This window comes from Vicia villosa, linkage group LG6, assembly GCF_029867415.1.
Source record: "Vicia villosa cultivar HV-30 ecotype Madison, WI linkage group LG6, Vvil1.0, whole genome shotgun sequence".
NCBI classification, from domain to species: domain Eukaryota; kingdom Viridiplantae; phylum Streptophyta; class Magnoliopsida; order Fabales; family Fabaceae; genus Vicia; species Vicia villosa.
Genome location: NC_081185.1, coordinates 113,258,752 through 113,282,808, shown reverse-complemented (window position 1 = coordinate 113,282,808; position 24,057 = coordinate 113,258,752). Strand labels below are relative to the sequence as shown.

At 42.2% G+C, this 24,057-nt stretch overlaps 1 protein-coding gene across 1 annotated transcript; it reads left to right on the top strand.

The window, feature by feature from the left end:
- Positions 1-3,314: 3,314 nt before the first annotated feature.
- LOC131614374 (uncharacterized) lies at positions 3,315-5,284 on the top strand. Its single transcript, XM_058885967.1, has 2 exons — positions 3,315-4,795; positions 5,188-5,284. The coding sequence occupies exons 1-2, from the start codon at positions 3,315-3,317 to the stop codon at positions 5,282-5,284; spliced, it is 1,578 nt and encodes a 525-aa protein (XP_058741950.1).
- Positions 5,285-24,057: the final 18,773 nt, after the last annotated feature.

Genomic DNA, 24,057 nt, shown 5'->3' with positions numbered 1-24,057 from the left:
GAAGACCTACACCGAAGAATTTACACCACGCACATACATCATCGGCTTAGAAGCTCGGAGTCGTAAAGCTCGGAGTCGTAAAACTCTCTCTCTATCTTCGCTGCGAATCAAGATTTGAACAGGTAAGTGCTTCGAACGCCTCGGCATGCTAGTGATACGTAACAGATTGTGTAGTGTTTGTAATGCACTCTCATACTCTATCTTGATCTGAGTTCAGTTCGCCTTTACGTGCTTCTAGTTCTTGATATGCGTTCTTTCTCTTAGAATAATCGCTTGTTGAAGGATTATGAACGTATTGCAGTGTTTTGGCAATTCTTAGTTAATCTAGGGCTTTTAGATTCGTGCTCAGTTGATGAGTTAGAGATGGAATCGGAAAAATCCAATGGCATATCTGAACTTAGTGATGAAAACCGAGTCAGGCCATGGCGGTTTTGTAACTTTCTGGAGTTTTCCACGAATTCCGGCGGCGGTGCTAAACAAAGAGGACGACCGGAGTTGGTATCTCCGGCGTCGGGGTATTGACTGCCCCTCCCTTTCCGTTTCTGACGTGGCACTGCGCGATTGGCCCTCATTCCCACTGTTTTGGCTTTTGTCTTATTACTATAACAGAATAGATGTGTTGTTGCTATGTGATTGGCTATGGTGCTGGTTTTGTCATTTAGTGATTTAAGTGATAATGTGACCAATTGATGCTATGTGCATGTCACGTTTAATGCAAGCCATGGTTTGATAATCAACATTCTGATAATAAATTGAATAAAAAATCTGAAATCATATGGATCATCCACCTGTGGGCCACACGAATTGCACCTCCCCTTGGCCCATGAACCTCCCTCATAAAAGCTGTAACAAAAATCTGTTGGGCCTTTCACTAACCAGCATCCCCCTCTGGCCCATGTACCCTGCGTTTTTGGCTGAAAATATTTACAATAAAAAACTCTTTGGGCCTCTGTTTCGTTGGGCCTTGAGCCTTGCTCTTCACACCCCCATTTCAATAACTCACCCCCTGACTTACACCATGTTTTTGTTAGAATTTAGCTATTGACATAGTTTTTGGTTATTAAATCTCTTTTTGATAAAACAATAAAAATCATAATTTTTGTTAGAACTTTAATTGATATTTTTCACAATAAGAACTCATAAAAAATATTAGTTTTAGGCTAGTTTGTTTAGTTTTTTACTCGATTTAAAGTTCCTTTCTCTTTCATAAAAACCAATATAAAAATAGTAGTACTTTAGTTCCATTTTATACTATATTTGGCTTGTTTCATTTCATGATTTTTACCAATTTTGTATCATTGTATTACTTGACTTTTGCTTGTAATTGTGCCTTCATTTTGTATGTCTCTTAGATCTTAAGACTCCTAACCATTAACATCTCTATTAGGACTTAGACTTGTAAATGACACTTAGATTAGAAATAGGCTTAGTTCCCGTTTGCATTCTTTTTCTTTTCAACTCTAAAATACTTAATAAAAATCGATGAAGATCATACCGTTGCTTTATTTCTTAGTAAGAAAGAAATGATTGGGGCGTAGGCCCCGATGTATGTTCTTTCCTACTTAACGGAGAAGAAATGATTGAGGTGTGAAGCCTCGGTGTATTTCTTAACCGTTATTTAGAGAAACGATTGTGGCGTAGGCCTCGATGTGCATTCTCTAAATATTCATAAAAAACTCTTTTTGCATCTCTTTTACTTAGCGGAGAAGAAATGATTGAGGTGTGAAGCCTCGATGTATTTCTTAACCGTTATTTAGAGAAACGATTGTGGTGTAGGCCTCGATGTGCGTTCTCTAAATATTCAAAAACAAACAAAAACTCTTTTTGGTATGATCTAAGTCACAAAGTTAAAATCCCCATAAAAAACACCAACCAAAAAAACACTTCAAAAAACCTAATAAATGTTCAGACTTAAAACAAAAGTGAGGAAGTGATGCGAGACCTTGTAGTGGGTTCTCGTCATCATGGAATTACCCTTAAAAGATACAAACCAATCTCTTTTTCTCCTTTCTAAGGGCAAGTTATCTCCGCTCCATTGCATCCTAGGCTGTCCCCTTGTGCAAGAGCGTGAGCGTTAACGCCGCCCAACTAAAAAACACAAAAACAAACAGAAAATCTTTAGCCGAGCTACGGTAACTCTGATTCCTGAAAAGGATACGTAGGCAGCGGGGTAGGGCCCGTGCGAGTACAATTCTTTATTTTCCCTACATTTTGCATTCATTCGCATATATAGACATAGACATAGTACACACCCTTTAGATAGAAACAAACATAGGTGGATACCATCGAGTACGATGGGCGTGAGGGGTGCTAATACCTTCCCCTCGCGTAACCGACTCCCGTACCTTGATTCTCTGGTCGCAAGACCCTGTTCTTTCCTTTGTTAGGTTTCCTGATATTCCTTTCCCTTATGGGATAAATATATTGGTGGCGACTCTGTTCATTTTTTCGCGAGCGTGCGACAGCTGGCGACTCTGCTGGGGATGTTGCTAGACCTGTTGCTGGTCCATCCTTAGCGAGTCGATCCTAGCCTGCGTTTGTTTGTTTATTTAGTGGGTGTTTATTTGTTTTTATGTCTATACCTTGTATATATGTTTGCATGTTTATTCTTCTGCTTGCATATCATGTTTATTTCTGTTTGCACATCATGCATATGGATTATATCCTGTGTTCCTTGGGGTCTTCTGTTCTGTTTTGCAGGTTGGGTGGGATGTTCTATGAGGTAAAAGGCCCAATACCCAGGCCAGAGTGACACATAGGATACCTAGGATAGAGTGGATAGTCATGACGCCGATGAGATGTCAGGTCTTGTCTAGTGCGATCATGAGACCCACGCCCAGTCGAGGTCCGAATGGGGTATCATTGTTGGCATGTAGATGCAACAACATTGGTGCCTCAGGAGGACTGATAACGCTGGTTGCCATTTTGACCTACCTTGACCTAGACTACACCCGTGAGTGGGGAGGGATATACATGACAGGTACCGTTGGTGACTATTTGGTTCTGTTGGTGACTATTCGGTTCTGTTGTTGACTATTTGGTCCTATTGATGATTATGGTTCTTCTGGTTCTCTGATCTATGCCGGACTTTTGATCCTATGATATCTTCTTGCTCAGAATTATTGCCTTGGTCCCTCTATGTCGTGGGGACCCAATCTGCATCATTTTCATCATGGCATGTTTACATTTCAAAAAAAAAAAAGAAAAAAGAAAGAAAAAAGAAAGAAAAAAGAAAGAAAAAGAAAAAAAAGAGGTTAATTCTCATTGGCATGTCATTTTTCAGGGTATCCAGAAAATATCAATTTCCGTCAAGAATGGATAACAACGTGACTACCAACCGAGAAACTACGAGGAGCACACACACTTATACTTTCCATCGCGAGGGTATGGTTCAATTGGGACAATTGGGTGAATTGGTCACTGGTCATAATGAAACAGTGTTCAGTGGCAACTATGGCAACATATTATCTCTTCTGTATTCGCGTGTCGACGAATGGGCCTTATCTACTCTTCTTCAGTTCTACGACCCAGATATCCGTTGTTTCACATTTTCAGATTATCAGCTAGCTCCCACTCTCGAAGAGTACTCTTACCTCCTCAACATCAAGATTCAACACAGAGTGCCTTTTGTTTGTGTCCCAGAGAAACCTAGGTTGGATTACATTGCCAACGCTCTTTATTTGAGCTTGGGGGATGTTCATGATAACTGGAAGAAGAAGGGTGATACTCATGGCTTCCACATGAGTTTCCTGGTTGAAAAAGCTCAAGAATTTGCCGACAAAGGAATTTGGGAGGCTTTCAATGCTATTTTGGCCGCTCTGATCTATGGAATTGTGATGTTTCCCAACATTCACAAGTTCGTTGATTTGGCTGCTGTATGTCTTTTTATGGACAAGAATCCAATACCCACCCTATTGGCTGACACATATTATTCCATTCACTCTCGGCATGGTAAAAGAGGGGCTATTAGAGGTTGCTTGCCGCTGTTATATAAATGGTTCAAATCTCACTTACCTGCTAGTGGTCCGTTTGTTACCTCTACTCAGAAATGGTCTCAGAGAATCATGGGACTTACTGCAAACGACATCGTATGGTATCAATTCCGAACAGGCATATCTGAAGTCATTATCAGGTGCGGAAACTTTGGTAACGTCCCGCTCATTGGGACAAGATGTATTAACTACAACCCAGTTCTAGCCCTTCGTCAGTTGGGCTATACCATGAAGAGTGGGCCTTCGGATAGGGAGATTTACCAATCCGTATACTTTGAGAAAGGAGCTGACCCTGTAGCACTTGAGGAAATCAGGAAAGCCTGGAACAACATTCATATAGGTGAGAGATCCACTCTGGGAGCCAAGAATGCCATTGCTATGGAGCCCTATACCGATTGGGTTAAGGAGAGAGTCAAGACACTTCTGTTACCATTCCCGAGGGTCCCTCTCTTATATGCACAACCCCCGAAGATATCAGAAACTATGGTATCAAAGGAACGTTTTGACCAGGTCCGCGTCGCCAATTTGAGACTGAAAGAGAAAGATAGGGATATGGATTTGAAGCGCTATTTCCTTAAGCAGACAAAGAATGAACTGGCCCGTGAACTTAAAACTCTCAAAGGAGAGTCTTCTCAAGCCAGGAAGAGGGTTAGAACTGAAAAGGACGGAAAAGCTGTTGTCGCTCCTACTGAAGATCCTCAAAAGGTTATAGAAAAGGCTATAAAGGAAGAAAAAGAGAAGCTCAGACGAGAGTATCAGGAAGACCTGAAAGCCCACAAGCTCCGACTGGAGAAAGAAACCAAGTATGAGTTGAGGACCATGAAAAAGAAACTGGAAGAAGAGACCACTCAGAGAATAGCAGTTGAGACCCAACTAAAAGGAAGTCACCTCCGCACCGCCCGACTAGCTGAAGAGAATGTCAAGCTCAGAGATCGAATGATGAGTGAAGCCAATGCACTTGAGAAGACCTATATCCCAGAATGCAAAGGGTGTGAAGAACTTAGGGATTGCTGCAAGAATCTAGACACACAGTTATTCCGAAAAGATGAAGTGATCCAAAGCCTTGTCAAAGGAAGAGATCGGGAGACGACTAAGAAGCTATTTGACGAAACAAAAAAGTGGAGTGACGCCCATTTCAGACAAGGAGGGCCTTTGTTCTACATTGAGATGAATTGATAACTGAATTTGTTTGTAGATCACCACCAGATTTGTTGGATGGGGTCTCTATTGCTCTTTATATTGAAACATTGTTATTTGTGTTTGAACCTACTCGCCTTAGGGGGCCATTATGAATGAAATGAACTGCTTTCCGTTTTCACTTGATATCTCTCTCATCACGTTGTTATTTGTTCTTGACTATCAATCTTACTTTGGATACCCTGAAAATGACACAACACATCATATGCACACATGCACTCATACATTCACATTATCACATTGCATTTTTCAGGTTATTGCACAAGAAACTAATTGGGGTCCTTTTCAGCAACAGATTTCTTTCCCGACGACGAAGCTGACTTTCTTACATCCTTACCGCACCAGGAGTAACGAGAGAATCATGGAACAATTTGAACAGAATCAAGCTGCCCTCCGTAGGGATATGGATGTTATGGGGGAAAGAATGGCCCAACTTATGGAGACTCTCCATGCCGTTGTTCAAGGACAGGATGAACTCAGAAAGAGTGTCGCTAGTTTGGTCAAAGATACTCCTACCAATTCTGCTGACGGAGGGGTGAAAACTAAAGAGACTCCTATTAATGAGACGCTTAAGGTGGTGGACGACCACCATGAGGTTATTGATCTTGAACATGATCTCACTACTGAGTTAACCGAGACTGCTAAGATGTACCAAGCTCTCGAAGAACGCCTTAAGGCTGTTGAGGTTGCTAAAACTTCGAGTTTCGACACTGCTGCTATGTGCTTGGTACCTGGGATTGTTATTCCCCCGAAGTTCAAAGTGCCAGATTTTGATAAATACAAGGGAGTCACCTGTCCAGAGACTCACATTCGTTCCTACTGCCGAAAGATGGCTGCTCATGCTGAGAACGAGCCTCTGCTGATGCATTTCTTTCAGGATAGTCTCACTGGGGCCCCGTTGGAATGGTACATGAAACTTGAGAGGTCTAATGTCAGTACTTGGGGACAACTTGTCGACGCCTTCTTGAAACAATACCACTACAATACTGCTATGGCTCCCAGCCGTGCCCAGCTACAAAATATGTCACAGAAATCTGAAGAGTCTTTTAAAGAATACGCCCAGAGGTGGCGTGAACTTGCGTCCCGTGTCCAACCTCCTCTTTTGGACCGCGAGTTGATTGATCTGTTTATGGGGACTCTGAAAGGGCCGTATCTTCAGCACATGGTTAGTAATACTTCTCCCTCCTTTTCGGATGTGGTCATCATTGGTGAGAGGGTTGAGAACTGTGTCAAAGCTGGTACCATTCAAGGTGTTACTAATCCTAGCAACTCAGGTGGTAATGGTAAGAAGCCGTATTCTGGGTTTGTGAAGAAGAAGGAAGGTGAGACTAGCACTGCCTCTGTTGACCAAGGTCGAGCTCCTGCATACTCTGCTGTTCCACCTCCTTATTATCCGATGCCTTATGCTGTTCCAGGTCCGTATGTCCCTCAAGCATATGCTGCTGCTCTTCCACAACCATGGATGGCACCCCAACAGCCTTTCGTACCACAACAACAAGCTGCTGTTTCTCAGAATCGCCAACAGAATCCTAGGCCTCAAGGTCAAAGAGGCCCGCAGAGGCAAAGATACCCTGACAGGCGTATAGATCCGGTTCCAATGCCGTATGCTCAGCTTCTTCCCCAATTACTTGCTGGTCAATTAGTGCAACTCCGCGAAATGGGTCCTCCACCTGACCCTCTTCCTCCTGGGTATGATGCGAATGCTCATTGTGAATTTCATTCTGGGGCTCCCGGCCACACAATTGAGAAATGCAGGGCATTCAAGTGGAAAGTCCAGGATCTTCTCGATGGCAAGCTCATTTCGTTCACTCCTACTGGTCCTAATGTGCAGAATAATCCTATGCCTCCTCATGCTGGTGCGACCAATGCTATTGAGTCATGTGATGATCAGATCCTGGTAAGTGATGTTAATGAGGTAAGGATGCCGCTAGCAGTTGTCAGAGAGTATCTTGAGCAACAAAAGGTTTTGTGTGAACTACATGACTACTGTTTGCAATGTTCTTCTAACCCTGAGGAATGCGTTAGGTTGAGAGAAGAAATCCAGAAACTAATGGATGAAGGTGTTCTTAGCGTGGAAAGGGTCGTTCCTGTCGAAGATGTGGCTACTCTAGAGATACCTTACTATCCTGCTGAGGTGTCAAAGAATCAGAGTACTCCTTTGGTCATTCGTGCTCCGAGTACTCCCTTGGTCATTCAGGCTCCGAGGACTCCTTTGGTTATTCAGGTTCCAAATGCTCCTCCGACCCCTCCATCCTCGTCTCTTGTTCCTTCTCCTGTGAATGATTCTAAGGCTGTCCCTTGGAGCTATAATGCCGTGTATATTCGAGGGAAGAAATATGATTGCCCTCCAGTGGGTAATTCGAGCATCACTAATATTACTGGCACTAGTGGCATTACCCGTAGTGGTCGGATCTTTGCTGCCCCTCCTCCACTTCCTAAAGAGACCAATAAAGAGGCTAGTACACAAGCAAAGGGAAAGCAAGTTGCTGTTGATCCTCCTGTAACACGTAATGCACAAGATGCCGAGCAACTCTTGAAGATCATTAAGAAAAGTGATTACAAAGTGATTGACCAACTTGATCAGACCCAAGCCAAGATCTCCATCTTGTCTCTCTTGGTGCATTCCGAAGCTCATCGCGATGCTCTGATGAAAGTCCTGGCTTCCGCTCACGTTACTCAAGACATTACCGTGCCTCAGTTTGAAGGGGTTGTGACCAACATTGCTGCTGGTAATTGTTTGGGTTTCTCTGATGATGAGCTTCCGCCTGAGGGTAGAGCACACAACAAGGCGTTGCATATCTCCGTCAAGTGTCTGGATGCTGTGTTGTCTCGAGTTCTGATTGATACCGGTTCTTCTCTTAATGTGATGCCCAAGACTACTTTGTTTAAGCTGAGTATGGATGGGATTATGATGAGACCATGCACTATGAGTGTCAGAGCGTTTGATGGCTCCAGAAGGTCCGTAGAAGGGGAAATTGATCTACCTGTTTTGATTGGCCCTCACATGTTCTATATTGCTTTCTATGTCATGGATATAAGTCCTTCATACACTTGCCTCTTGGGTCGTCCTTGGATCCATGCTGCTGGGGCTGTGACATCTACCCTCCATCAGTGTTTGAAATTTGTTGTGAATGACAAGATCGTTGTGATCACTGGTGAAGAGGATTTGATCGTCAATAATCTGGCGTCATACCGTTATGTTGAAGTGGAGGGAGAGATACAAGAGACACCTTTTCAGGCCTTAGAGATCGTGTCGGTTGATAAATTCCCCGTGGTTGAGAATAAGAAGGAACTCGGAGCGCCCCTCTCGTCTCTGAATGATGCTAAGGCTTTCTTAGAAGCTGGTACTCCCCATAGTGCTTGGGGTAAGCTGATTGATGTTCATGAGAAGCGAGACAAGTATGGCCTTGGGTATCAACCATCTTCCTCTACTCAGCTCAGCATAATTCCTGGAAAGAAGGTGATTCCCCCCATTTCTCAAGTGTTCGTCAGTGCAAGCACCAGTTCTGGAAGTCAGGTTCTCGCCGTGGATGATGATGATGAAGAAGATCTCTCCAAATTCATTTGCCATGCTGCGCCTGGACAGGAACTCAACAATTGGACTATCTTGGACGTCCCCAGAGTCACTTTTATGGAGATGTAATTTTCTTGTTTCGATAAGTCATATGCTTCGCCCTAAGCATTTTGACCGCTTGTATAAAGAAGGGCCCCCATGTTGTTTCAATTTGTTTAATATTGAATGAAAATCATATCTTCGCATGCAATTACTGTTCCATTTCTGTCATTTTTGTTTTTACAAAAAAAAAAAAAAAAAAAAAAAACTTTTTCAAAAATGGCAAAGCTTTTTCTTTCTCTTTTATGTGTTGCATTCTAAGGCATAAATCATCCATCGTGCAGATCTGGCTCGAATTCCATCAAAAATGATAATGTTACAGTTCCGCGTCTTAATATCCTTGAGAATCCAATTGACCAAGCTGATGAGGATAGTGGGGAAGATTGTGAAGTCCCCGAGGAATTGGCAAGACTTTTGAGACAAGAAGAGAAATCTATTCAGCCACATCAGGAAGCCACAGAAATCATCAACCTCGGTACAGAAGAAGCAAAGAGAGAAGTCAAGATAGGCGCCGCTTTGGAAAGTGATGTAAAAAGAAGGTTGATTGAGTTGCTTCGAGAGTATGTTGATATCTTCGCCTGGTCATATGAAGACATGCCTGGTTTAGACACGGATATAGTTATGCATAGGCTACCTCTCAAACCAGAATGTCCGCCGGTAAAACAAAAACCACGGAGAACTCGACCTGATATGGCTTTGAAAATCAAGGAAGAAGTTGAAAAACAGTTGAAGGCTGGTTTCTTATCTGTGTGTGAGTATCCTCCTTGGATTGCAAACATAGTACCCGTTCCTAAGAAGGACGGAAAAGTACGCATGTGTGTTGACTACCGAGATTTGAATAGGGCAAGTCCGAAGGATGATTTCCCTCTGCCCCATATTGATGTGCTAGTCGACAACACTGCTCAGTATTCAGTATTCTCCTTCATGGATGGTTTTTCTGGCTATAATCAAATAAAAATGGCTCCTGAAGATATGACCAAGACTACCTTTACTACTCCGTGGGGTACGTATTGTTATAAGGTGATGCCTTTTGGTCTTAAGAATGCTGGTGCAACATATCAACGAGCAATGGTGACTCTATTCCACGATATGATCCATAAAGAGATTGAGGTGTACGTCGATGACATGATTGCAAAATCCCAAACTGAGGAGGAACACTTGGTATATCTTGAGAAACTGTTTGCCCGTTTGCGTAAATTCAAGTTGAGGCTCAATCCGAACAAGTGCACTTTTGGAGTGCGATCTGGAAAATTACTTGGATTCATTGTGAGCCAACGAGGGATTGAGGTCGACCCTGATAAAGTAAGAGCAATACAGAACATGCCAGCACCGAAGAATGAAAAAGAAGTTCGAGGGTTCCTTGGGAGATTGAATTACATAGCCAGGTTCATTTCTCATCTCACTGACACTTGTGAACCCATATTCAAACTGCTGCGCAAAAATCAAGATATCCGTTGGGATGATCATTGTCAGGAAGCCTTCGAAAAGATCAAGCAGTATCTCCAAGAGCCACCAATTCTCATGCCTCCGGTTCCTGGGAGGCCGCTTCTTATGTACTTAACTGTGCTTGAAGGATCTATGGGGTGTGTGCTGGGCCAGCATGACGAGTCTGGTCGAAAAGAGTGCGCCATTTATTACCTGAGCAAAAAGTTTACCGATTGTGAATCCCGTTACTCACTACTCGAGAAAACTTGCTGTGCTTTGGTATGGGCTGCTCGCCGACTGAGGCAGTATATGCTAACTCACACCACTCTATTGATCTCCAAAATGGACCCGATAAAGTACATCTTTGAAAAACCAGCCCTTACAGGAAGACTAGCCCGGTGGCAAATGCTTTTATCAGAATATGATATCCAGTATGTCACACAGAAGGCCATCAAGGGAAGTGTCCTTGCAGATCATCTTGCTCATCAGCCATTAGAAGAGTATCAGTCAATGAAGTTTGACTTTCCTGATGAAGATATCATGAAATTAGATGATGATGAAGGACCCGAACCAGGAGAGCGATGGACTCTCACATTCGATGGAGCATCAAATGCTATGGGCCATGGTATTGGGGCAGTTTTGACTTCTCCTCGTCAAACTCACATCCCTTTCACAGCTAGAATATGCTTTGATTGCACAAACAATGTCGCAGAATACGAAGCTTGCATAATGGGTCTCGAAGCAGCCATTGATATGAGAATCAAGATCCTTGAGGTCTATGGGGACTCTGCCCTGGTTATACATCAAGTAAGAGGTGATTGGGAAACACGACATCCCAATTTAGTTCCTTATAGGGACTATATCTTGGAGTTGTTGCCCGCTTTCGAGGAAATCACTTTCAATCACATCCCCCGAGAGGAAAATCAATTGGCAGATGCTTTGGCTACTTTGGCGGCTATGTTCAGAGTTAGCTCCCCTAAGGAAGTACCAGACATAACGATCCTCCGTTACAAGGAACCTGCCCATGTATTCCCTGCTCATTGTCTCACTACTGAAGATGTGTATGATGAAAAGCCATGGTATTACGACATCAAGAGGTATGTTGAGAAGCAAGAGTATCCCGAAGATGCTACGATTGGTGATAAGCGAACGCTTCGAAGGTTAGCATCCAAATTCTTCTTGTCAGGAGACGTCCTGTACAAAAGAAACTATGATTCAGTTTTGCTCAGATGCGTGGATAGACACGAAGCAGAATTGATCATGCGGGAAATTCATGAAGGGTCTTTCGGAACTCATTCCAGTGGACATTCTATGGCCAAAAAGATCTTGCGAGCAGGATATTATTGGATGACGATTGAGAGCGATTGTTATGTGTATGTGAAAAAGTGTCACAAATGTCAAGTGTATGCTGACAGGATTCATGTTCCTCCGACTCCTCTGAATGTCCTGACATCGCCTTGGCCCTTTGCTATGTGGGGCATAGACATGATTGGACGAATCGAGCCACAAGCTTCGAATGGGCACAGATTTATTCTTGTTGCTATCGACTACTTCACCAAATGGGTTGAAGCTGCTTCTTACAAGAACGTAACCAAGCAAGTCGTTACTCGCTTCATCAAGAAAGAGATCATATGCCGATATGGGGTTCCGAACAAGATCATCACTGATAATGGGTCCAATCTTAATAACAAGATGATGGCTGAGTTGTGTGAAGAGTTCAAGATTGAACATCACAATTCATCACCCTATCGGCCAAAGATGAATGGCGCAGTCGAAGCTGCTAACAAGAATATAAAGAAGATTGTCCAGAAGATGGTTAGAACATATAAAGATTGGCATGAGATGTTGCCATTTGCTTTGCATGGCTATAGAACTTCGGTTCGCACTTCAACTGGGGCAACCCCATTCTCTCTCGTCTACGGTATGGAGGCCGTACTACCTGTCGAAGTGGAAATTCCTTCGTTGAGAGTCTTGATGGACGCCAAACTCGATGAAACAGAATGGGTTCAAACGAGGCTTGATCATCTCAATCTAATTGAGGAGAAACGCTTATCTGCTATCTGCCATGGCCAGTTGTACCAAAAGAGGATCAAGAAAGCGTATGACAAGAAGATTCGGCCTCGAGAATTCCACACAGGTGACCTAGTCGTAAGGAAGATCTTGCCAATTCACACTGATCCAAGGGGCAAATGGACTCCCAACTATGAGGGACCATACATTGTGAAGAAAGCATTTTCAGGTGGTGCTTTAATCCTGACAAAGATGGATGGGGAAGACGTTCCGCTTCCAGTCAATTCAGACTCAGTCAAAAAATACTACGCATAAAAGACCCGCTAGGTCGACGTACCTAGGCAAAAATAAGGGCATCCCGGCAAACCAAAAGGGTTTGGGCAAAAATTAGGGATAAAACAAAAAAAGAAGAATAACCCGCTAAGTTGAAAACCCGAAAGGGCGACTTAGGCAAAAAGGGGCATCCCGCTGGATTGAAAACCCGAAAGGGCGGTCCAGGCAAAAGTTAGGGATCAAAAGCGAGAGGCTGCAGTCTGAATATCCTTCACAAAGACCACTATACGCCCTTGGCAGAACGGACAGATCAATCCAACCACTACCCTTCTGAAGCAAAGCATTGAGAGGATCAAGGATATGGGAACTGTAGCAATATCAGTTTTAATGGAAATCCGAGCATTTCTCTTTGCCATTTTGCTCTTTACATTTTGTATTTTCCTTTTCGCAACTACCTCATTTAGGAGTTGCTTCCTTGTACAGAAGCCTATTCACAGGCCTTCCATCAATAAAATGATTTTTCGATGCAAAAGCTTTATTTCTTTCCTTTCATTTTTTGCGCATGCGAGGTGTGATTTAATTCGTTATTAAACATTGCATTGAAAGCATGGGGAATAATAATCACAAAATCAAACGAAACATGATGTTACATAAACATGAAAGTGCTCTGAGGGGCAACATTTGCGTCCAAACGTTGTCTTCTGTGCAGGTCGCAGGTTCTAGCCGTCATCTTGGCTCATGGTACGTCGCAAAGGTCATCATCATCCCGCATGAAGGTTCGAAAGTATAATTCATCAGTACTGGCAAGCCCGGAGCACATGAAAGGGTCCATATCCCTATTTCACATGGCAGACGAAGAATGGTCTCTCAAAACTCGTGATTCCCCAAGCGGCTTAGGATGTAAGGAAAGTCGAGCAAAGTCATTCCACCCCCAGCAAGGCTATGTTCCAACTCTCAACGCAGTTACCAATAATCTTTGGTACTGTAGGGTTCCAATATCAATTCACGATGATGGTTCAAGATCACAGGCAACGGACCCCAATGATCCTACTCTTCTGTTCCACCAGTGCCTTTATTTGGCACTCTCTGCATATAGAATCCATTGCATATAGCATTTGCATCCTCAAAAGCGCAACATATCCGTCAAAAGCGGAACATTATGCCATAGAAAAAGTCAAACATGCATACAAAGCATAAGCCAGATAATACAAATCAGTGCTAAATCAAGCCAATGGCGCCTCTCCACATAAAGTGTTGTCCATATAAATTCCAATTGATATCTGCTACTACATCGCAAATCTCCTCCGCCCACAGTGCCGATACTTGGTTTTCACCAATCCCCAATCCCCAGTAAGCCCATCTACCAAGCTTCTCAAGCGCTCGTCTGTGTCATTCCTCCGATGCTCATCTGTGTCTCTTTTGTACTCGTCTGTATCTCCCTTTGATGCTCGTCTGTATCTCTTTTGATGCTCGTCTGTATCCCCTTTTGATGCTCGTCTGTATCTCTTTTGTGCTCGTCTGTATCTTCTTTTGTACTCGTCTGTATCTGCCTTTGATGCTCGTCTGTATCTCCTTTGATGCTCGTCTGTATCTCCTTTTGATGCTCGTCTGTATCTCCTTCGATGCTCGTCTGTATCTCTTTGGATGCTCGTTTGTATCTCTTTTGAGGCTCGTTTGTATCTCTTTCGATGCTCGTATGCGTCATTCTTCTGTACTCGTCTGTACCTTCTTTTGATGCTCGTCTGTATCTCCCTCAAAACAATTGTCTATGTCACCTTATCCTTCTGTCAAACCTGCTTCTCTCCCAATCATTTCCATGTAAATACCACTTTTTCGAGAACCTTGTATCGGCACCGTTACCACGTCACCGGATACCACCATTCAAATCCATCACTCATTGTAAATTCTCCCACCAGAAAAACAAAAAGAGATTTCTCTTTCCCCAGCAGATATCAAACCAAAGTAAAAATAAGAATAACATTTACACCATCTTCCCTTTGGGACAAATTTCTGGTACTTCGATATTTAATCTTCTTCTACCTTGAACGCTCGAAAGGCTAGCGCCAATCTCGCCTTCAAGTACAAGACGATTAAATAGGGGCAGCTGTCATACCCCAAATTTGTCCCACCCTTTAACTTCTAACTGGCTTAGGCTTTGCATCCATCCCTTAGGTCATAATCCATATCCATGCATTCATATCATAGGTGTTATTCAGAGGCTAGCAAGAAAAGCTCCATTGCAAAGAAGTTTGATCAAAGAATGAGAAGACTGAGGTATAATCACGTGGCTCTATGTTCATTGAAGTCCTCCTGGATTGGGGTGTCTCTCTGCTTCAAATCAGGACTTTGGTTAGAGGGTACAAGCTTGCAAATCATCTGGTTCTTCAAATCAGAGTTTCTTTGACCAAAGTCAACCAGTTGACTTTCTGGTTAATGTTTAATCAGAAATGGCTTCTATGTGTGGAAAAGTTCTCATATTGACTAGGTGGATGTGTTTGTTTGACTGTAATCGACTGGAGGAGATTTAATCGGGAATGTCATCAATAGTCGGAAAAATCGGGACAGTTGACTTTTGGGGTCAAAATCAGAAGAATTATTCAAATATTGACTTTTGGTGGAAGATTAATCAAGAAAAGTCGAGGAACGGATAAAATCAGGAGTTTGTCAAAAGGTTGCCAAAAACAGAAAAATGACAAAAATGGAAAGTTTCATACTTAGAATTTTTTTTGAGGTTTTAAATCTTGATGGACAGTCCACTTCAGCACTGAGTTACACGTGGCAAATGACATTTTTTGGAGAAATGTCCAACATCAAAGTTGTTCCTCTCATGGAGGAGAACAACTTTGTAGTTGGACACTTTTTCATTTGAAGCTTGTATGAAGAGATAAAGTGGTGTGAAATTCCTGAAATCTCATTTGAACCAAGTCACAACCCAGGTCATAGGCCAAGTCACGACCTGGCATTTCATCAAGCACGTGGTATGCCAAATCTCCAGCCATTTTTAGAGCCCTACAAAAGTGCCATGAAGGCAAACTTGGTATCGTTCTTCTCTCCTCCATGCCCTCTATACAATGAAACAAGAATTGAGTCAATTGAGTGGATATTGAATCAATTATGAGTGTCCAAAGTCACTACCTCACAAAGCCAACAGTGTGCATCTGGTCCAGTCATGACTTACTGCATGCGTAAGGCATTTCTACAAACACATGGTGGTCTGAATTTAAGTCCAATTTTCTCTCTCCACAAACTCTCATTTTGAACAAGGCCGATCTTAAACTCTTCCTTGCCATGTCCTCTTTCAAACAAGCTATGGATGGTAGCAAGTGGGCATGTATGGACCAAGATGGAAAGGCTCAAAGTCATACACACATCGTATACGGGTTGGCCAGAATTGGAGTCACGCATGCGCATGGTGTTGCAGTAGGGAAGCATTGAATTTGTGGCTATTTTTCTAACACTCCCAAGCACTATCCCAAGAGACCCTTAACATGAAACTCGCTCTACCAAATGTCCTCTTTACATTGATCATAAAAGTGGAGGCAAGCAAGAGCATATGGTTGAAGTTGTGTGTAGGCAAAGTGAGCTACCTGAGCTAATTCGGCAAGGCATCGTGGCTGAGGATTTGCAACACCCACACTCAGCCATTATTCATTTAAGCCATGCATGATTCTGACATATGAAAGCAAAGGAAGAGTTTACTATAAACATCACCCTTGCTCATTAAGATTGAGGAAGAATGCACTACATTCATGCCTACCAAAGCCCCACCTCATTCATTCCTTGAAAAAGAGGTTCACATGCTTCCTATATAAAGTGGTTACCTCACTCTTTTCTTCCTCTCTCACTACACACTCTCATTCCGAAACCTCACTCTCACTTTCTCCTCCCCATTCTCTCTTCACCTCACTCTACCCTATCCACTCTTTCTCTCTTCACTCTTCTTCCCCTTCAGTTCTCTTCATTCATTCCACCACCTCCGGCCACCCTAACCTCTCTTCTCAACCACCTCCGGCCACCCTAACCTCTCTTCTCAACCAACTCCGGCCACCCTAACTTCTCTTCTCAACCAACTCCGGCCACCGTGACCACCGCAACTACCTTCTACCTCCAACCACCACCATCAACCACTTCCACTATCATCAACTTCCCACGCCACCGCCATGGATCCGCGATAGCTTCACCATCACCGTTCTTATAAGCGTCATCAGCATCATTGCAAGTTCAGGATCTTCAACCAAACCGAGCCTAATTCTCAGTTGAAGACCTACACCGAAGAATTTACACCACGCACATACATCATCGGCTTAGAAGCTCGGAGTCGTAAAGCTCGGAGTCGTAAAACTCTCTCTCTATCTTCGCTGCGAATCAAGATTTGAACAGGTAAGTGCTTCGAACGCCTCGGCATGCTAGTGATACGTAACAGATTGTGTAGTGTTTGTAATGCACTCTCATACTCTATCTTGATCTGAGTTCAGTTCGCCTTTACGTGCTTCTAGTTCTTGATATGCGTTCTTTCTCTTAGAATAATCGCTTGTTGAAGGATTATGAACGTATTGCAGTGTTTTGGCAATTCTTAGTTAATCTAGGGCTTTTAGATTCGTGCTCAGTTGATGAGTTAGAGATGGAATCGGAAAAATCCAATGGCATATCTGAACTTAGTGATGAAAACCGAGTCAGGCCATGGCGGTTTTGTAACTTTCTGGAGTTTTCCACGAATTCCGGCGGCGGTGCTAAACAAAGAGGACGACCGGAGTTGGTATCTCCGGCGTCGGGGTATTGACTGCCCCTCCCTTTCCGTTTCTGACGTGGCACTGCGCGATTGGCCCTCATTCCCACTGTTTTGGCTTTTGTCTTATTACTATAACAGAATAGATGTGTTGTTGCTATGTGATTGGCTATGGTGCTGGTTTTGTCATTTAGTGATTTAAGTGATAATGTGACCAATTGATGCTATGTGCATGTCACGTTTAATGCAAGCCATGGTTTGATAATCAACATTCTGATAATAAATTGAATAAAAAATCTGAAATCATATGGATCATCCACCTGTGGGCCACACGAATTGCACCTCCCCTTGGCCCATGAACCTCCCTCATAAAAGCTGTAACAAAAATCTGTTGGGCCTTTCACTAACCAGCATCCCCCTCTGGCCCATGTACCCTGCGTTTTTGGCTGAAAATATTTACAATAAAAAACTCTTTGGGCCTCTGTTTCGTTGGGCCTTGAGCCTTGCTCTTCACACCCCCATTTCAATAACTCACCCCCTGACTTACACCATGTTTTTGTTAGAATTTAGCTATTGACATAGTTTTTGGTTATTAAATCTCTTTTTGATAAAACAATAAAAATCATAATTTTTGTTAGAACTTTAATTGATATTTTTCACAATAAGAACTCATAAAAAATATTAGTTTTAGGCTAGTTTGTTTAGTTTTTTACTCGATTTAAAGTTCCTTTCTCTTTCATAAAAACCAATATAAAAATAGTAGTACTTTAGTTCCATTTTATACTATATTTGGCTTGTTTCATTTCATGATTTTTACCAATTTTGTATCATTGTATTACTTGACTTTTGCTTGTAATTGTGCCTTCATTTTGTATGTCTCTTAGATCTTAAGACTCCTAACCATTAACATCTCTATTAGGACTTAGACTTGTAAATGACACTTAGATTAGAAATAGGCTTAGTTCCCGTTTGCATTCTTTTTCTTTTCAACTCTAAAATACTTAATAAAAATCGATGAAGATCATACCGTTGCTTTATTTCTTAGTAAGAAAGAAATGATTGGGGCGTAGGCCCCGATGTATGTTCTTTCCTACTTAACGGAGAAGAAATGATTGAGGTGTGAAGCCTCGGTGTATTTCTTAACCGTTATTTAGAGAAACGATTGTGGCGTAGGCCTCGATGTGCATTCTCTAAATATTCATAAAAAACTCTTTTTGCATCTCTTTTACTTAGCGGAGAAGAAATGATTGAGGTGTGAAGCCTCGATGTATTTCTTAACCGTTATTTAGAGAAACGATTGTGGCGTAGGCCTCGATGTGCGTTCTCTAAATATTCAAAAACAAACAAAAACTCTTTTTGGTATGATCTAAGTCACAAAGTTAAAATCCCCATAAAAAACACCAACCAAAAAAACACTTCAAAAAACCTAATAAATGTTCAGACTTAAAACAAAAGTGAGGAAGTGATGCGAGACCTTGTAGTGGGTTCTCGTCATCATGGAATTACCCTTAAAAGATACAAACCAATCTCTTTTTCTCCTTTCTAAGGGCAAGTTATCTCCGCTCCATTGCATCCTAGGCTGTCCCCTTGTGCAAGAGCGTGAGCGTTAACGCCGCCCAACTAAAAAACACAAAAACAAACAGAAAATCTTTAGCCGAGCTACGGTAACTCTGATTCCTGAAAAGGATACGTAGGCAGCGGGGTAGGGCCCGTGCGAGTACAATTCTTTATTTTCCCTACATTTTGCATTCATTCGCATATATAGACATAGACATAGTACACACCCTTTAGATAGAAACAAACATAGGTGGATACCATCGAGTACGATGGGCGTGAGGGGTGCTAATACCTTCCCCTCGCGTAACCGACTCCCGTACCTTGATTCTCTGGTCGCAAGACCCTGTTCTTTCCTTTGTTAGGTTTCCTGATATTCCTTTCCCTTATGGGATAAATATATTGGTGGCGACTCTGTTCATTTTTTCGCGAGCGTGCGACAACAGCGTATACTGATGTGGTTGATCTGATGGCCATCGTTAGTGTGACACATTGGTTTGTCCTGGTGTTCCTTGGGATCCGACCTGAGGAAATGCTTGGCTTCTGCGTGGTGTCATTAAGCACTAATTCGCCCTTAGAACCTTAGTCAAACTTGACTTTGGCCTTTTAGAAAGTACTGAGATGGCTGGCTTTGGTTCCGACTGAAGTTGGTTGATACTCAAAGCTACACTCATATGGACTGGACTTTCAGGACCTTTTCGGTTGGCGATTCGATTGCCGAACTGAGATAAGCGCCTTCGAGAAAGGTCAATGATATGAGCTCCCTAGAACCCGATCTTTATATAGGACAGGTTTGAACCGACTAAACTTTAGGGGGAGGGTACGCACCTCTGGACTACATGCAAGCCTAACTTTAAGGCAGAATTGTGTGACTTGTTTGTGTTTGTTATCTACTTGACATCATGACATCATAAACATCATAAGCATCATAACATCATGACTAACCATTCGAGGACCAAAGAATTCATCTTTGTTCTGTTTTGTAGGTCATGGAGACTAGAAACACCATTCGAGTTAACTTTGTGAAGATACCTTCCGAACTGAAAGAGTTGGTATTAGAGATTCCTGGAGGTTCCCGATTCACTGAAAGACATGGTCTCTGGCCTAGTTTGGTTACTTCAGGTTTTGACGAAGAAATGATGAGTGTATTATTTCAATTCTTCGATCCCGAGCATCATTGCTTTACTTTCTTGGATTATCAGTTGGTACCTACTATGGAGGAGTTTGCTGACATACTTGGACTCTCCATCCGAGATCAAATCTCGTTCACTGGTTTGGAAGAAACTCCAAAATTGGAAGTTATCGCTTCCGCTTTACATCTTAAGAAGTCTGATATTGATGGTCATTGGGAGACCAGAAGTGGAGTCAAGGGATTCCTCGCTAAGTTCTAATTCGGAAAAGCTCGCATGTTTTTGAAGTCCATGATGTTAGAACAAGATTTGTTCTGATCAATAATCTTAGTTTTGATGATAACAATAATATGAATTTTGCTTAAGATAATATGGTACTCTAATCCAATGCAATTTCCCTTTCAGGAAATATATATAAAGAGTACGCATAATTCAGCGCTCAGAAGCTTTGTCTCAAAGGGTTCAGCATGCAACATCAGAACATGGTCTGGCAAGACATCAGAAGATGGTCGAAGCAGAATCAGAACATGGGTCTATGGAAGCATTAGAAGAACATGAGATCAGAAGCACTGAAGCTCAGAAGATGGTATCACGCTCAGAAGCACTTCAAGGTCAGAAGATCAGAAGATGCTATGCACCAAGCTGTTTGACTCTGATGATATTCAAACGTTGTATTCACAAACATCAGATCAGAAGAAAGTACAAGTGGCAAGCTACGCTGACTGACAAAAGGAACGTTAAAAGCTACTAAAGGCTACGTCAGTAGACACAGCGTGAACAAGGCTCGAGGTAGTTGACAAAAGCGTATAACATTAAATGCGATGCTGTACGGAACACGCAAAGCATTAAATGCATCCAACGGTCATCTTCTCAAACGCCTATAAATATGAAGTTCTGATGAGAAGCAAGGTTAACGATCCTGAAAAAAGACAATTCAAATTAACTTGCTGAAACGCTGTTCAAATCTAAACTCAGAATCTTCATCTTCATCAAAGCTCACTACATTGCTGTTGTAATATTTTAGTGAGATTAAGCTTAAACGTTAAGAGAAATATCACAGTTGTGATTATCGCTTTTAAGAAGCATTTGTAAACTCTTTGAATTGATTACATTAAGTTGTAAGGAACTAGAGTGATCGTGTTGATCAGAATACTCTAGGAAAGTCTTAGGAGTGAACTAAGCAGATTGTAACTAGAGTGATCGTGTTGATCAGTAGACTCTAGAAAAAGTCTTAGAGGGTATCTAAGCAGTTGTTCCTGGAGTGATCAGTGTGTGATCAGAAGACTCTGGAAGACTTAGTTGCGGACTAAGTGGAAAACCATTGTAATCCGTGCGATTAGTGGATTAAATCCTCAGTTGAGGTAAATCATCTCTGCGGGGGTGGACTGGAGTAGTTTAGTTAACAACGAACCAGGATAAAAATAACTGTGCATTTATTTTTATCTGTCTAAGTTTTTAAAGCTACACTTATTCAAACCCCCCCTTTCTAAGTGTTTTTCTATCCTTCACATGAGTTATCAAGCCTTCGAAGACGTATTAGCTTTACTCATTTATGGTTTGGTATTATTCCCTAATCCTGATCAGTTCATTGATGTGCACGCCATAAAGATATTTCTGACATGCAATCCGGTTCCTACTTTGCTTGGAGACATCCTACACTCTCTTCACACTCGTACTATGAAGAAACGAGGGACTCTCATGTGTTGCATACCTTTGCTATCTAAGTGGTTTATTTCGCACTTTCCTCGCTCAGTAATGAGGAACGACCAAAGGCTGAAATGGCATAAGAGAATAATGTCACTTTCACATTCTGATATCCGTTGGCTTTCTTTATCCAAGGAGAGTTTTACCATCATCGACCGCTGTGGACAATATCCTAATGTGCCTTTACTTGGCATACGAGGGGGTATCACTTATAATCCTTGTTTGGCCTTACGTCAGTTTGGTTACGCTCGAAGAGATGGTCCTCATCAGATGCTTATACAAGGGGTTGTGTTTGATTATGAAGATGATACTCAAAATCACTGCCAAAAGTTTATACGAGCATGGGATATGGTGAACAGAATTGATAGCAAGAGCTTGGGGCAAAGAAACTCCATTCCTTTGGGGCCTTACCTTAGATGGGTGCGCACTCGTGCTCAACGTCTCATCATGCCTTATCCATATGTCCTACCTGTGATAGTGGAGCCTGATTGCGAGGAAAAAGTTCCTCAAGTTATTGCTCATCCAGACATGCCAACTGACATCGAAGAATTAAAGAGATCTTGGATTCAACTAAAGGAAGAAAGAGACACTTTTGAAGCTCAGTTTCGCGCTAAAGAAAAGAAAGTATTAGAGCTCACAAAACTACTTCAAGCGGAGCAAGACATCAACAACTTCATTGGTTCAAAAAGGAAGCGTCCATGGGAGACTTGAAGACTTTGTATTTTTGGTTTTATTTTATTTCTAGTTTTATACTTTCATTATTGTAAAAGATAATAATAAAACAATTTACAATTTCTTTTTCCTTAAGTATTATTAATAAAGTTTCTTTTTGTTTGGTTTTAAACAAATTTGAATTCCAAGGTCCTCGAGAACATTGCATATGCATAATTATATCATTCATAAACATCGCATCACAGGTTTCATAAAAACAAATGCCTCATCTTTATGCTGTTTATTTCAGTAAGAAAGATGGATCTCGAACAATCTGTCAAGAATCTCCAAACTCAGAATGTTGAATTTCAAGCTTTGATCTGAATTTGTCCAATGGGCAAGACGAGCTGAAAGCCCTTCTGACTAAGAAGGAGAAGAAGACCAAGAAACCCAGAGGAGTGATCAACATGGGAAGAAGGTTCAAAGGTCGTCCCAAGAAGGCCGAAGAAACTGGGATTCCTAAAGACGAGGAAGAGGAAGAGGAAGGGGATGATCTCAGTGTCAAGAACAATCAGGGAAGCCATGTAGGTTCTGATGGTCAGGAAGAAGAAGAAGAAGAAGAAGATGAGTATCCTCAAGACGAGGATTATGCTGATGAGAAGTATAGACTACTAGAAGAGCGCCTGAGAAGCGTGGAAATTCAAAAGGTACCTGGGCTGGATTTTGAAGAACTAGGACTCGTTCCTGGGGTCGTTATTCCTCCGAAATTCAAAACTCCCGCCTTTGCTAAGTATGATGGAGTCTCCTGTCCCAAGATGCACTTAAGGTCGTATGTAAGAAAGATTCAGCCTCACACTGCTGATAAGAGGCTCTGGATCCATTTCTTTCAGGAAAGTTTATCTGGAACTCAACTCGAATGGTACTATCAACTGGAGGGCGCTAACATCCGTACCTGGGAGGATTTGGTTGTTGCTTTCTACAGGCAATACCAATACAATTCTGATCTTGCACCAACTCGCATGCAACTACAAAGCATGTCTATGGGACCTAAGGAAAGTTTCAAGGAGTATGCGCAAAAGTGGAGAGATTTAGCTGGAAGAGTCCAACCTTCCTTGACTGATAGGGAGTTAGTGGACATGTTCATGGGCACGCTAACTGGACCGTTCTATAGTCACTTGCTGGGTAGTTCCTCGTCTGGGTTTACTGATCTTATCTTGACTAGAGAACGTGTTGAGAATGGTATTCGAAGTGGGAAGATTCAAGTGGGCACATCTTCTGGTACTACAAAGAAACCATATCATGGAAGAAACGAGTCTAACGTTGTCCACAGTCAGAAGGGCCGTGATAAGAATGATCATAACCAATCTGTTGGAGCTGTCCTCATCTCTACTCCAACATCTCAACAAGCTCCTAGACAAGAGTATCAACGCAAGACTGATAGACCAAGGAGGAAATTCAATTAACATGCCTCTATCTCAAGCTCTGCAACATCTGTTGAAAGCCAACCTGATCACCATAAGAGATCCTCCAAAGAGCGTCACCACAACATCTCCAAATTATGATCCTAATGCAAAATGTGTGTATCACTCCAATAGCCCTGGACACACTGCTGATAATTGTTGGGCATTGAAAATAAGATCCAAGACATGTTAATGCTATCATGGACACAATCCATGTCTATGACGTAAGAGATCTGTCAACTTCTCTCGCTAACATCAAGAAAAAGCTGCTGCAAGCTGGTTTATTTCCAAGTTGCGACCCTGACTGTTATTACTGTGCACT

Bases quoted from the DNA above. Each gene is read 5' to 3' on its own strand.
- LOC131614374 (XM_058885967.1), top strand. From the start codon at position 3,315: ATGGATAACAACGTGACTACCAACCGAGAAACTACGAGGAGCACACAC. The intron at 4,796-5,187 runs GTATGAGTTGAG...ATTTGTTTGTAG, and splicing joins CGACTGGAGAAAGAAACCAA to ATCACCACCAGATTTGTTGG.